This window comes from Patagioenas fasciata, chromosome Z (genome assembly GCF_037038585.1).
Source record: "Patagioenas fasciata isolate bPatFas1 chromosome Z, bPatFas1.hap1, whole genome shotgun sequence".
NCBI classification, from domain to species: Eukaryota; Metazoa; Chordata; class Aves; order Columbiformes; family Columbidae; genus Patagioenas; species Patagioenas fasciata.
Genome location: NC_092560.1, coordinates 23,981,666 through 23,995,715, shown reverse-complemented (window position 1 = coordinate 23,995,715; position 14,050 = coordinate 23,981,666). Strand labels below are relative to the sequence as shown.

The following is a 14,050-nucleotide window of genomic DNA, read 5'->3' as shown; positions in this document are numbered from 1 at the left end:
GTTGGTTTTGAACAGTCTGTGTGCATTCCCAGTGTGCAACTTGCTGTGACTATTTATACTTTCTGGGGCACTTTCTCCCCTCTTGTAGTTCAAGGAGTGAAACAGTAAATTTGGAACTCAAGTCCTTTAGCTGATTTTTGCTCTGTCTACAAAAAAAGTTTAGTGGAGCTTCAAGCTCACAACAAGAATTGCTACTTTTCTTTACCTGTGCTGTGGTACTCTTTGCTAAGCCTGGATCAAAATGACATTTGAGCTGAGAAATGAATCAAAGTAGACTTTGGTGATATATTATTCAAAACAGAATCCAGCAAAACTGGAAACCTGGAAATGAACTGGATATGCCAAATGTCAGGTGGCCTATTCTGCATGCATGTATTGCTCAGATGATCATTTCCAGTGCTGACAGCAAAAGCAGATGTTATAATTGTATTTCATACTATTTCTCATGATAGAAAACCTCAGTGCGATAGTCTGTAGGAGAGGAAGGTGATTTTTTTTGAAAAAAAAACTGAACAGAATTATTTTTATTATTTATTATTGTTTTTATTCATGTGCATTTGATTACACTCATTCTCTCATGTTGACTTACTTCTCTTCCCTGAGATGTCCCATCAGTCTGTTTAGGATTAGTTTTGAGGTATGGCAGACAAGGGAAGACTGCCTTTTGAGTTCTCATTGCAGATTTTGGTTTCTCCTTGATGGTTCTCTGTGATTCCTGCAGATTCTGTGCTCAGGCCAGGTTAAATTCTGTGATGCCATTGCTGCTTCTGTGCTGTTAACTTAGATACGGTGTGGCCTGGATGCAGCCAGCACTCTGCCCATCCCCTGCTTTTAAGATAGTATCAGAGACAGGGTTTAATTTTGAATGGTGACTACCGTATTTGGCCTATAAGAAGCCTATTTACAGCTGTGATTTAAAAATATTTACTTAAATTTAATATCAAAGGATAGATCTCAGTTTTGGAGATACCAGAAGAATGTGTTTTTTCTGTATAGATTAAAAGTTGCCTTCAAGTTATATGGAGAGCTAACATATTTGGGCAATAGGCAATATAATACCTTTATGTATAGGAAGTCCCCTTTTCTCTAAACGGCTCCACTGATCAATTGAGAATGAATCACAGTAATAACTGCTTTGTAAGAGCAAGAAAACTGGTAAAGGGACTTGAACACAAGACCTATGGGGAGAGACTGAGGGAGCTGGAGTTGTTTAGTCTGGAGAAGAGGAGGCTTAGAGGTGACCTCATCGCTCTCTATAACTACCTGAAGGGAAGTTATAGCTGGGTGTGGATTGGTCTCTTCTCCCAGGCAGTCAGCAATAGGACAAGGGGGCATGGGCTTAAACTCTGCCAGGGTATATTTAGGCTGGATATTAGGAAGAAATTCTTTACAGAGAGAGTGGTCAGGCATTGGAATGGCCTGCCCAGGGAGGTGGTGGACTCACCGTCCCTGGAGTTTTTTAAACTGAGATTGGACATGGCTCTTAGTGCCATGATCTAGTAAACGGACTGGAGTTGGACCAAGGGTTGGACCTGATGATCTCTGAGGTCTTTTCCAACCCAGTTGATTCTGTGATTCTATAACTTCAGTAGTCATTAAAAAATAATGGCTTAACCTAACAAGTTCTCAAAAATAAGGATATGAATTGATATTCACTTTTAAAATTAAGATGCAGATATGAAGTATTTATAGAATTTTGTGAATTTTTATTAAAAATGTCTTGTGAATGTATCTGACATTTTCAGCAGAAGTCACACAACTGTGCCATATTAAGACAGAGATTTGTGGCTAAGACTGAAAAGATGGTGATCAGGTAGCCAAAGATTCATGAATTAGAATTGTGTCATTTAAACTATGAATATGTAAGTCCTTTGTCCTGTGATAAAGTATCACATATGTAAATGTCAGTAAAAATAATCAGTAAGTAAATGTATTAAGTAGCCAGATAGGTAAATTAGTAGTAAATTATTAGTTTAGTATTTTAATTTTGGAGTTTTGTGGGATTTTTAAACCAAGGCACGTAAGAGCACATACAAATGTATAATGTAATAAGTTTTTCAGTAAGTTACAGTAAGTGGAAGTTCCTAATATCATAAAACTTTCACTGTATATGTTGTATGGTATTACAAAACTACTAGGCTTTAAAAATGAGTTTATCATATTTTGGAATGGAACATTAAAAGAACTTCTGGAATTTTACTTTTGCTTATGAGTATACATCTTCGAAAGCAGCATTCCTGAGCATTGTCTTCCTCCTGCTATCAGTAACATGCCAAATTTTATTTTGAGAATCACAAGAAAGATGAGTATGAAAACTGTTCTTGCAGCATCTTTGGTTAGTAAACTAGATACTCAATGTAAGTGACAATGGTGATTTTTAGGTCCTGTCTAACAAGACAAGATTCTTATCTAACACTTTTAAAAGGAACACTAATTAAAACAAAAGTTGAAACCTTTTCATGTCTAGGAGCAGGTAGGGAGGAGGTGCTTTTTGGCCATTCAGCAAAGCAGATTTTGAAGTATGCAGAAGTAACAATGGATAAGCTGTGTGAAAGTAGAAGTTGCATTGTTGTTTTTCAGTGATGGGTTTCAGGGAAATATGGTATGACTTGCATGCTAATATTAAAAAGTGGCATCAGCTTTTCACGTTCAAAATGCTCCAACTGTGTGATTTTCCTGCTTACGATTAAACTGCAGCTTTTTATATTCTTATAGACACTGTATTTCTTGTTGGATATTGTTTTGTTAGTGATGTCTCTCTTCTGGGAATCAGCAGTATATAAAAATTCTTTTGACATGTGAGCAAACCTCTAACAGTTTTTATACACTGGGCAATTCTGCAGGTATGCTTATAAAAATTCTTCTATTTTCTGATACTTTTTTCCTGCCTTGTGTTTCATCACTAGAGTTTTTTTAATTTATATATGTACCAATCTGAATAAAAAGATGCATAGTATAACATGAAAATGGTCAATAAAATAGTATATCATATTCACAGTAAATAAGATTTCCATGCATAAATATACTTTCTTTTTTTTTAAATACAGGATAAATAGATTCCAAGATTTAAAACTGACCCAGTAAGTTAGTGGCATTAGCAAACAAAGCCTGCTGTATTCTGAGATAAAGGCCAGAAGTAATCTTTTTTTTCCCCTAGCTTTTCTCTTGCAATGTTTCATTATGGATGCCTTATACCTGTGCCATGAGTAAATCCCAGTGTTCTCCTATATAAGATCAACTCTTAATTACTCCACTGTGTGATAGGGCTCATTATAAGATATGAGAACTGGCTGGATAAGAGAGGATTTCTTCAGTCTGTGTTGGGACTTAGACCCACTGGAGACAAATTTATACTCTATGGCTATGTTTGCTTTTAGAAAATGAGACAATTGTAATCGTGATTGTAAACACAGTAGCTCAGCTGGGGTTTACTTCTGAAAATCATTTCTAGGTCAGATGCTTAGTTCAGGCAGCCTTTAAATATCTGTTTCTAAACAACAATAAGTTTTAAAAAGTTTACAAATATATTTCCTACAGTTAAGAAAAGAACATAATGCTTCTCTTTTTTTTTTAAACATTCTATTTACTTTTTAAAAAAACAGTTCAGGGACTCTGTATTTTTTAATCTGTTTGAATTATGGCTTCATTATTTTGCCGTTTTAATCCCTGCTCACAACAAGGTGACCTTCTTACAGTTTGCACATTCTACAGTTCTGCAGTTCCTGAAGGAATGTGGACTACATGTTTCTCTTCTCAAGAGCAGAATCACAAAAAGGAGAGAAATAGAAACTTGCTTTCTTGTTTGCATAGTAGACCATGAACTCTGTGTTATATGTTTTTGTTTTCAATTCTCTTTCCTCTCAAGGATTTAGGCTGTTTAAATACAGATATTATTTCAAATAGAACAGGCCTGGAAGGAAAGGGATTGAGATTTCAGCAGGACTGCCTCTACTTTATTGAAAATGTTACCTGTTGCGCTTTATTGAGAGTTGACCTCAATTGGTGTGTGACACAAGTATCTCCTTTCCCCCCAAGGCGAGAGTGTGCAAAGCTGTCCCCTTGTTCTCCTTTTGGCTGTTAGAAATTTTTAATTTTAAGACAGCATGTGAAGTCTAGAAGATGAACTTTGTCTTCAAGAGCATGTGTCATGTCAAAAGGAGGACAATACATACTTCAGGAGCCTAACCTGTTTAAAAACACACACAAGAGTCTGACTATGTAGTAGAGAAATGCACTGGGAAGGCATGTCCTACCGTGGCACTGGGAAGATGGTGTGACCATACACCCCTTACTGCTGTCTTAAATTTGGAGGTTGTAGAAGCCCTTTCTAGCATTCCTGGTTACTTCAGTGTCTTTCCTGGATGTCACAGGCCATGGAAAATACTTCTCATTTCCAAGGTTCATATTTGATTTTTTTCGCTTAAAAGGGGAAGGAGTGACTTAGAGTCCAGAGTATTTACCATGTTAAAACTTTTGAAATTTGTTCTTTTATGGCAATTTCTTTAAAGTAAGCATTATAATGGATTTTTTTCCTCAAGATATTGACATAAGGTATGTTCTTCTCTGAATTTTTTTTGTATTCTGAACACCAGATTTTAAAGCTTTTCATTAACTCCAGATTTTTGTCTTTTCTCTATGGATTAACCTGAGATACAGTGGTGTGATTGTGTTTGGGACATCCATCCAAATCAATAAAACATTTTCCTTGTGTAGAATTAGACTCCTAGCAGTTATATTTAAGATTTAAAACTACCTCATCTGTCTTTGAGGAGTGTGTTTGTATATTTTGTAGTTCAGCACTGTAGAGCATCATAGCAGTAATAAGGTCACCACTACAAAGCAAAGCCTTATCTAGGTCTTAGGTTTTTTTGAGCTTTTCTGATTAACAGTGTAGGATATTTTTTTAAACTCAGATCTGTTGCTATATCCTGCCAAGCAATTTTTAACCTATTTAACCATTTTTGAATGTTGTAATGCATTTTAAAATGCTAGTAGTAGGGCTAGTTATAATCCTGGTGGTGTTTGTGGATAATAAAGTGAAATGTTTTCTATTGACTGTGAATATGGTTTATTTGTTATTGTCAGACAATCTTTAAAGTGGCTTCCAGGCAATCTTTTGCCTTATTTTTAATATTACTGTTCTAAAATATAGCTGTAACCTTATTTTAAATGGCTTCAAATACTCTTAAACAATGTGATTTTAATCACTAAAAGTAAGATTTGTTGAAGAAGATTAAAGCAAATGTAATTTCGCATTTATTATCCAAAGAGAAGTTCAGTGCCACATGGCAACATTAAGTAGAGATTTTTTTTCTTTTGTTGCTTTCTACTGTGTAAACGGGAACGGTAGATTTCTTTTTCCTACTGCATTTATTTATGTAGCATTATATAAGGGATGCATTTATGTATTTGAAAGAAGACAATAAAATAAAATCTCTTACACTGGATCTTGCCAGTGGTTATGTGTTAGTTCTTACGGCATTGTAATTTCTAATGAGAGGCTTGTTTCAAGTAAACTAGTGAGCAACATCCCTCCCCCTCCCCACCCCATATAAACGCAGTCCAAGCTCAGACGTTCCAGTGCACCAAGAAACACAAAAAGAACATGAAGGCATTCAGCACCTTCTGGAGTTGCTGAGAATTCAGCTGGATCAAACTCTAATTGCATTTTAATGTTCTTTCTCTAACAGTTTTATATATCACTGTTGGATGTTCCAGCAGTGTGATCTGAAAATCAAATGGTCATCTTAAAGCTTACACAAGCTGCTTTATAAGCTACTAAAACTAAACTACTTTGAAAGTAATTTAAACTAGTTATTGAAGCTGAACTCCATCTTGGAAGGTATTTCTGATAATAACTTGGACTTTTTCACACACTTATTTGAAAACAGTAGTAAAAAATGCATTGAAAAATAAAATTATTAAATGCGAATAGTTTAAGGTAGTGTTGTCATTCATAACTAGAGCTTCTATTTCCCCCCACCTCTATTGAGTGAAAATTACAGCATCTAATTTTCTACTAGATCCCATAGGCTTGAGTGGTGGTAGGAGTAGCTGACATTTCATTGTTAGTGGTATCTTTAAGCTGCTAGACTATTGGAGTCAGTCCTGAAGATTGATTCAACCTTAGATGATCTGATACATATTGGTGACAGACAATGGAGCTTTTAAAGAGTTTGGAATGATGCAACCAGGAAAGCTGCAGAAAATATATTCTTAAGTGCTCTCTGACCAGTTTTGAATTTCCTTTCTCTGAACATTTCTGTGAAGAAAACAACACCATCATAGTAACTATTCCCAAGCTTGCTTTGTTTACCTTGGTTTTGAAAGCTGTCTTTAAAACCTCCTTCCCCACTCCCCCCTACCTCCAAATTATCTCAACTTTTAGATAGAAAAAATGAAAAATTCTGATTATGTAATATTATATCCATATTGTTAAGATCTATCCATTATTAAAATTAAAATAATGGATCATATCCTGAAACTCCTGTGTTTCATCCAATGTTCCCATGCTAGAAGGAAGACTTTACCAGTTGGAGATTTTTTACATAAGAGAATCCTCAGATGATGTGGAGCCACTGCAATAGACTGGTGATCCTGTGTTTTGCCCTCAGCAAGACAGGTGTGGCAAGGGACCAGAGACACTCTGTTTTGGAGATTTCTATTGGTGACCAGCTCTCTGAAGCTGTGTCATAACCGAAAGAAAGACAGTCTGTAGCATACAGTATTTTTTATTATTCTGCAGCTGGTCTCCAGCTAGAGACGAAAGGGAAATGCACAGGACACAGTGATAGTGGGAAGCTGCTTAGTCTCCTGAATTCCTACAAATGTTTCAAGCACAGAATAGAATCTGGGCAACTTTAAGGACAATTTTTTCTCTTTTTCTGACAGCATGGGAGCTGAACATACTTTGCCATTAGCACTAGCTTATATTTACCTGCATAGAATTTCATGATTATTTGATTATTATTCCAAGTTAAATGTTTAATGTTATAATATGCAAAGGATATACCTTCTGCATCTTACTGGACAAATGATCTTGTACCAGTTTTATTCTGAGGACACAGGAATTTGTGGGAGTTGTATGCAATATATGGTGGAGACCAATTTCTATGGTTAGAAGATAAAGTAGGCTTCTTTGTAAGCAAAAGATGCCTAAACATAAAGTAACTCTACTGAAAGAATACTCTCTTGATTGCAAAGGAAACATTTCAATTAGGATATACCAGCTATACATTTATCAGTTATGTGGCTCTTTGCCTTGTTGCATTACAGGTGAAACTGAGCTGCACGTTTAATGTCATTGTGTAGTCTCTGAAGACATTGTGGTTTTTGTAGTGGTAGCTGGACCATTGTTCCCCAAAATAACATTATTTGCTCAGCTTTTCAGCTCTCCACTTTGATTTCTGCTCTGGAATTAGGTGATCTCCTTCCCACATTAGAGTCATAAGGGAAGAGGCTGGGTTTTAAGCATTACTTTAAGGACAATTTTTTCTCTTTTTCTGACAGCATGGGAGCTGAACGTACTTTGCCATATTCTGGTACTGCAGGAGCTAGAGGGCTATGGGCATGAGCTGCTGGTTTTGGAGATTAGCTGAAGGAGAGTGTGTAGCACTGTAATTACTGCAGTAGCTTCAACTGTTAAGAGTGTAGTCGTGAAGATAGTGGTGAGACTTTGGCACTGGCTGCCAAGTGTGTTAAGTTCTTATCTTGAGCTGCTATGATTTTCCTGAGGAAAAGCATGGAAGATTCAACAGAATTTTCTGGGACAAAGGAACAGGAATTCCCCAGTTTTTGAGCATTCACAAATTGAGTTCTTCGGGATCCTTTGTGAGGGGAGGATTAGCTATTTCAGTGCAATACTTGCTACTGTTTTTTTCTGTTGTGTCCACATAATCATGTTGTCATCAGCACACTTTTTAGTGAAAAAATATTCTAAACTGGGTAATACTAGTCGTACTTTTGAGCTAGTAAGAAAATTGAAAAAAATAAGGGAAATACTTTTGTGTATAAAGAAAACATTTTATTTTCTCTGCAAGCTTAGGCTCAAAGTAATGTTTCTGCTACAGTAGCTGCTTTATCATGACAATACATAATTGAAAGTTTGACATTTTCTGACATTTTCTAAAATACACTAATTTTTATCTGTTTACTGTACACAGCTGGTATTAAACATATTGCAATTGTTAAGGAGAATTTAGGTCTTAGCACAAGTTCTTCTCTAGTTGCACATACTGTTGCCACTGTTTAAATAATGACAATTTTCACCTTTCTGCTGAATTACTGACATCTTGCATTAGCAAAAATGTTTTACGGAAAACAAGGGAATTGGCCATTTCACCTGAAGCTGATGAAGCCTCACTTCAGAGAACACTTTCCAATTTGGCTAGAACACAGTAGTAAGTATTAATATGAAAAAGAGAGTAATAGAAGGTAGCAATAGGCAGTAAGAATTACACGATTAATGAAATAATTTGGTTTGATTAATCTGAAAAAGAGAAGATTAAGGCATGAGATCACAAGCGTTTCAAAAGGTTCTTTTATGGAGTATGTAATTCTTTTTGTTCTCTGTGTGCTGGCAAAATGATAGAGGATATACTTGAATTGCCTGATTATTTACATTACATTCTAGAGAAACATTTTCTTACTGGAAGGCTATCTGATCATGAAATATCCTTTATTAAGTATTTAGGAGAGCTTGTGTAGTATCTAGCACAGCACTGACAAGTATTTCTCAGTGCAGAATAAACAGAATCTGAAGCTTCTCCAATTGCAATATGTTTACTACTCCTGTGTGCAAGCCACTTCTGTGCAACACCTTTACCAAGCACACGCAAGTTAAAACCAGACATATTCAGTCTATGTATGATCTGGTAAATAGTGCTGGATTTACTTGTCCTTCAAAAATTTGTTCTCAAGTGATGAAGAGCTATGGAACCAGGAAAGCGTGAAATCTGGAAAACCTGTGCACATATGTATATGTGCATGTATGTGTATGTATTTATGTGTGTGTGTGTGTATACAATCCTTGAAAGATCTACATGAGAGGCTTGTGATGTTTATAGCAGGTGAAGGTTTTTAGTATAGGTGCCACTAGTGATCTTTCAGTGAAGGACTGCTGTAGTAGTTTAGGTATCTGTAAGACCCCCTTACAAATGTTGCAATATATTTAGTGTCTTGGACTACCAGTCAGCTTTGCCTTCAGTTCACTTTTTTTTTTTTTTTTTTTTTTTGTCCTCTTGTGACCAGAATTTTGCTTTAGTTTTCTAAGATCTGTGTAAGTTGCAAAATTTCTGTATAGTGTTTGCAGGAAGTTATGGCTTTGGAAAATGATATTATAGACTAAGTTGATGGCAAACTTTGTAAAACTTTTCAATTTTATTTAAGTGTCTCTAAGACAGTTTGAATCCTCTTAACTCATAGGACATTTACCACATTCTGGTTTTTCTACGCTTTATTTTAAGGATTTCAAGTTTATTTTTGCTTAGTCAATTCATGTAATGTTTTCTTCTAGGTACTAAAGTTCAACAATATCTCCCAATGATCATATGGCAAGATTTTCATGTCTGTCAGAAAAACTTCATAAAATTTCAAATTGTGATTGCTGTTCTTCTGTTACCTCGTCTCAACAAACTTAGGTAGATTATCTCAGGTGTGATAATACAAAACATTGCATGCTATCATTGTATGTCAATTACAAAGAGGGAAAGATATAAAGTGAAGGATACAAGAAAGAGCTGAAGCTCAGTCATGAAAGCACAGAAAGAAAATTTCAAACCTGACTTTGTCTGTTCCCATGTTAAGGAGGACAAACTGCAGAAGATAGCCTTTTGTGAATTAGTGATGAGCAGCTACACCGACTGCATGAAACTCAGCCCAAATTTAAACTGCAGTACTAGGGAAGCTGAGGAATACAGTGGCGAAAAGGCTGAATATGCCCCATTTTTTTTAGTGCCACAGGACAGCCTTATATTCTTTTAGTGAAATAGGATTTGCATCTTGAAATTCTATATGTAATTTTTAAAAAGCCCTAACAACTCTCCTTTGTTAAGTAGCTCAAGCTATGGTTTTTAGTCCTTTCTCTTCAACTCAGCAATTTTTGAAAAGAGAATGCATATCTTTCATGAAGTATATTAAAAACCTCTTTTCCACTGAAATTAGAAAATTGGAGTTTGTCAGCTTAATTTGATGACCTTCACTTCTCTGTTTATTTCTTAGTTTTTGCTTATTAAGTAATACTGAATATGGGCAATATAAATGATTTCTGTACTTACGCTGAAAATGTTGTAATTAAAATATTGCAGACTGGATTAGTTCCTGCTCTTACCTTATCTATGGATTAATGCAATGATTTCCTTTCAATACCAGGAGGAGTATTTGCAATACTTATTCAATCCATCCATTGTTCTAAAATTTTAGTTCTTTCATTTGGCTGTAGATAGATTTGTGTATTTATTAAACCATTTAAAACAATGACGTTGGTATCTTTTTTGTTCAAAAAAATTAAAGTGTATTGCTGCATGGAGTTGAAGAGATAATTGAGAACTGCATTTGTTCCTACAAATTATTGTTTCCTTCCCCAGTAAGACAATGAAAATAATATTTTAAGCGTACAGTGTCAGCTCTGATGGTATTCATCAACACATGCAATATTTAAAAATTAACTCTGAACAGTGAGAAAATCCAGAATACTTGGGTCCAGTAAAACCTTATTACTTACACTGGTATCTTCTAATGTTGTTACAAGGCACGCCTACCATCTTTCCTTCTTCTGTGCTTTATTTTGTAGTTTTGTTAATTCTCTGCCCTCATATGGCAAAAGCACATCTACGATTGCGGTTGTGAAAAATCCTCTGATTTTTCTTTCTTTTTCCCTTAAATCTGTGTTTCAAGTTAGCTTTCTGATTCAAATGTCATGTTATGTCTCCCTCTGTGTCTTTTTGTTTGTCTGGTTTTGGTCGTTGTTGTTTTAGGACTTAACAGTTTTGACTGGTCGAGGCTGTAATGTAGCTGGACTTACTTGAGCCATCCTTGGTGTGTACAGCTGAGTTAGTCACCATAGATTCTTGTAGTGTCACCAGAGGAAACCAGGCGTTTGCAGACTGCAGTTTCTTTAGCAAGAGACCTTAGGCACGATTTGAAGCAAGACATGAATTGTATGCTAAATTTCATTGACAAGTTTGCCACTGGCTGCAAACACAGTTTAGGGTGACTACACTCAGCATAGGAGTTTACGTTCAGTCTAAAGATTGCTATTCCATAACTTTTGTGATTCTTCTCAGAAATGCCGTGGAATACATATGCCTCAAGCTGCTTGTTTTGGCACTAAGAAAGATTCCAGAAATATTAACTTGTTTGTCATCAACAAACATTTTTGGCAGGATTGTCACAGATACATATCTGAGTAACTTTTAGGATACTTTTCAGAAATGAACAGATTTTAGTCCAGTCTCTGTCTATTAAAGGCTTTTTTTTCGTATCTCGTGCACTAATATAAACATTCCTGGTTTTCTCTATTATGTGTCTTACCTCTGATATACTTGTTAACACCTTTTTTCAGGTATTGCTCAGTGTTACGTTCTAAGAGTACTTCTGTGTGTCCTTTACAAATGTGATTGGCTGTGTATTCAAGTTATTTCTTCCATACTTAGACTTTTATGGTCTTTAAGACTGTTGAACACTTACTGAGAGTCCAGCTTGACTTATTGTTGCAGAAAGACCAAAAAAATTGGTATGTGAAAATAATGTGTTATAGCACCATTTTCTAACTTTGATTCTTGAAAGAGAGACTGGTTCACAGGAAATGTCAACATTGATTAAAAACTTTTTTTACCATGTTTTAAGAAACCTACATATGTTCCTTTTTTCTTTTTTTTTTTTTCTTTACATAGTAGATAGAAAGTGGATTCCCATCTGTTTCTGTTTGTCATGGCCAAATGCACAAAAATCTGTTTGGACTGATGGTACTTGCTCATCCAGACTAAAATGAGTGAAACATTCCATTTATGAATTACAATGTATAAAATGATATCATTTTCCACTATGGTTCCGGAGGCTTATTGCAAGGTACGGTTGGTAGGTGCTAAAGGCTACCCACTTGTTGCATACATTTGATTAGGCAAATTACTGCTAGAGAAAAATTATTAGTCAAATTATGTTTCTCAATACCAAACAGGTCTGTTTCTTCGCTGTTTCATCTCACAGCAGTGATGATTAGCATGAACAGTAACTGCCTGTGCCTGATACTCTTTAGCTCAGGCTTTTTAGGAGAGGGAGGATAATGACTTTGGCACTTATTCTTTATTTATAATGCTTTGAAAACACATGTGTGAAAGCCGCCTGGCACATAGGTGCTTAGGAGCATGGTGCCCTACCTAATGCATTCTGGAGTTTCCTCACGGATATGACTACAAAAGTATTAGTGCTCTTTACAGCACATCCAGCCTTCCCAGTTTTCTTTTTTTAATTGATCTTATTATTTTGCCAAAAGCTCATTTCATATTTTCCCTTTGGAGTCTTGTCTGTGTTAGTGTGTTTACTCGAAAATTTCCAGCCAGTGTTATCACTGGTTCAGCTGTACAGCTGGCAGCAGCAGTGAGAGCTGCAGCATACACAAGGTGCTGAAAGCTCTTGGCAGCTTCGCCTTTTTGCTTTCCAAATCTGCTATGAGCTAAGCTTGTACAGCGGAAATTTGCATCTGTCATTGCTTACATCACTGCATCTTCTGGTGGATACAGGCAGGTAGTAATAAGAATAGGAAAATTCTTTAATAAAATTATGGTGTAAAAATAGCATGGGTTTTCTTCATAGCTGCTGGAGCCCAGTGATAATCCTTCTGTGGTCTGTGTCACGGTTGCCAAGGAAGATTGGATATGGCTCCTTTCATAGCTTTCAACAATACTCTTGTCAACAGTGCTTAATTGGATAAGGAGGTAGTTGAAGAGTCAGGTGACGTAGTGCACCTCGAAAAAGGTATGAGCTGAGTTCTGTGGAACAAGTTTTCTATTATGTTTAAGAAAAAAAAAAGATTTCTTTTAAAATAATTATTTAAAGAAAGAAAGTTGTAAAAACCCTGTGCTTTGCCTAATAAAAAGCAACCCCTTGGGAGAGGAGAGCTTGTAGAATTATCACACATTGAATGGTCATCAGAAAACTACTGATTTTATGGAAACAGAAAGCTAACAAACCTTGATATTGTAGCTTTTTAGGATGTGTGATTGTAGTTGTGGAAAACTACAGCTGGAACCCACTCAGACTGACTCTAAAGCATAAAAAAGACAAGTCTGTTTAAGATGTAGAAATTTTACAAATTTAAAGGAAAGAATCCAAATAACCAAACAAGAGATAACAATAAAGGGCGCAGGCATTTCATAATGGAACAATAACAGTGTTAAAAGCACAGATAGTGCAAATGCCCTTATTTCCTAGCAATATTAATTTGACGATATCACACAACATTTATGTTAATAATTAAGAGATTTTTCCAGCATAAATCCTTTTGCCTTGAGTCAGCTGTGTACAGACTTTACTACTTCGTCTACCAATGAAACATAAATTTCTGCATGGCATGTATTGTCTTCATTAAGTGTAGCATCATTTAACAGTATACATCATGTGAACAATAGTTAAATGTGTTTTTGAAAAGCAATCCCAAAACCCCCTACTTTGCCTTTTGCAGGATAAAATAGTAGACTGTCAACTGCAATCTTGGAAAGTTTTTCAGTTTCTTGGGTGTTCGAAGATTGTGTGTCTTACGACGAATTTTAACACTATGTCTGCCACATTTGCCAATATTTTTTTCACAAGCAAAATCACTTCCTCACAATATTATTAGGTATGAGGGGAAACAATACAGTGCCTTTGTTCTTGTATAATCTATGTCCTATTCTCAACCTAGCCCATTGTAGCCTTAGCTAGGATGGACGCCCACCCAGCCACTGGCTTGCTCCCCTTCCCGAGAGACATCACAGCTACTGTTGTGGGCAAAACAGACTCAACTTGTGGAAAAGCAGCTGAATTAATTGCCACTTAAAACACAGGGTGTTTCAAA

At 35.9% G+C, this 14,050-nt stretch overlaps 1 protein-coding gene across 7 annotated transcripts in view; it reads left to right on the top strand.

Annotated features, from left to right (window-relative positions):
- KDM4C (lysine demethylase 4C) overlaps nt 1–14,050 on the top strand; it is a 263,563-nt gene that overhangs the window by 99,503 nt on the left and 150,010 nt on the right. The window contains exon 9 of one of the 7 annotated variants that reach the window (XM_071802541.1): nt 9,515–10,265. The exons of the other annotated variants lie outside the window; for them this stretch is intronic. Coding sequence (XP_071658642.1) covers nt 9,515–9,544 — 30 coding nt within the window. The 3' untranslated portion in view covers nt 9,545–10,265. Of the gene's footprint in view, nt 1–9,514; nt 10,266–14,050 lie in introns of those variants that run through there. 7 annotated transcript variants of the gene reach the window in all.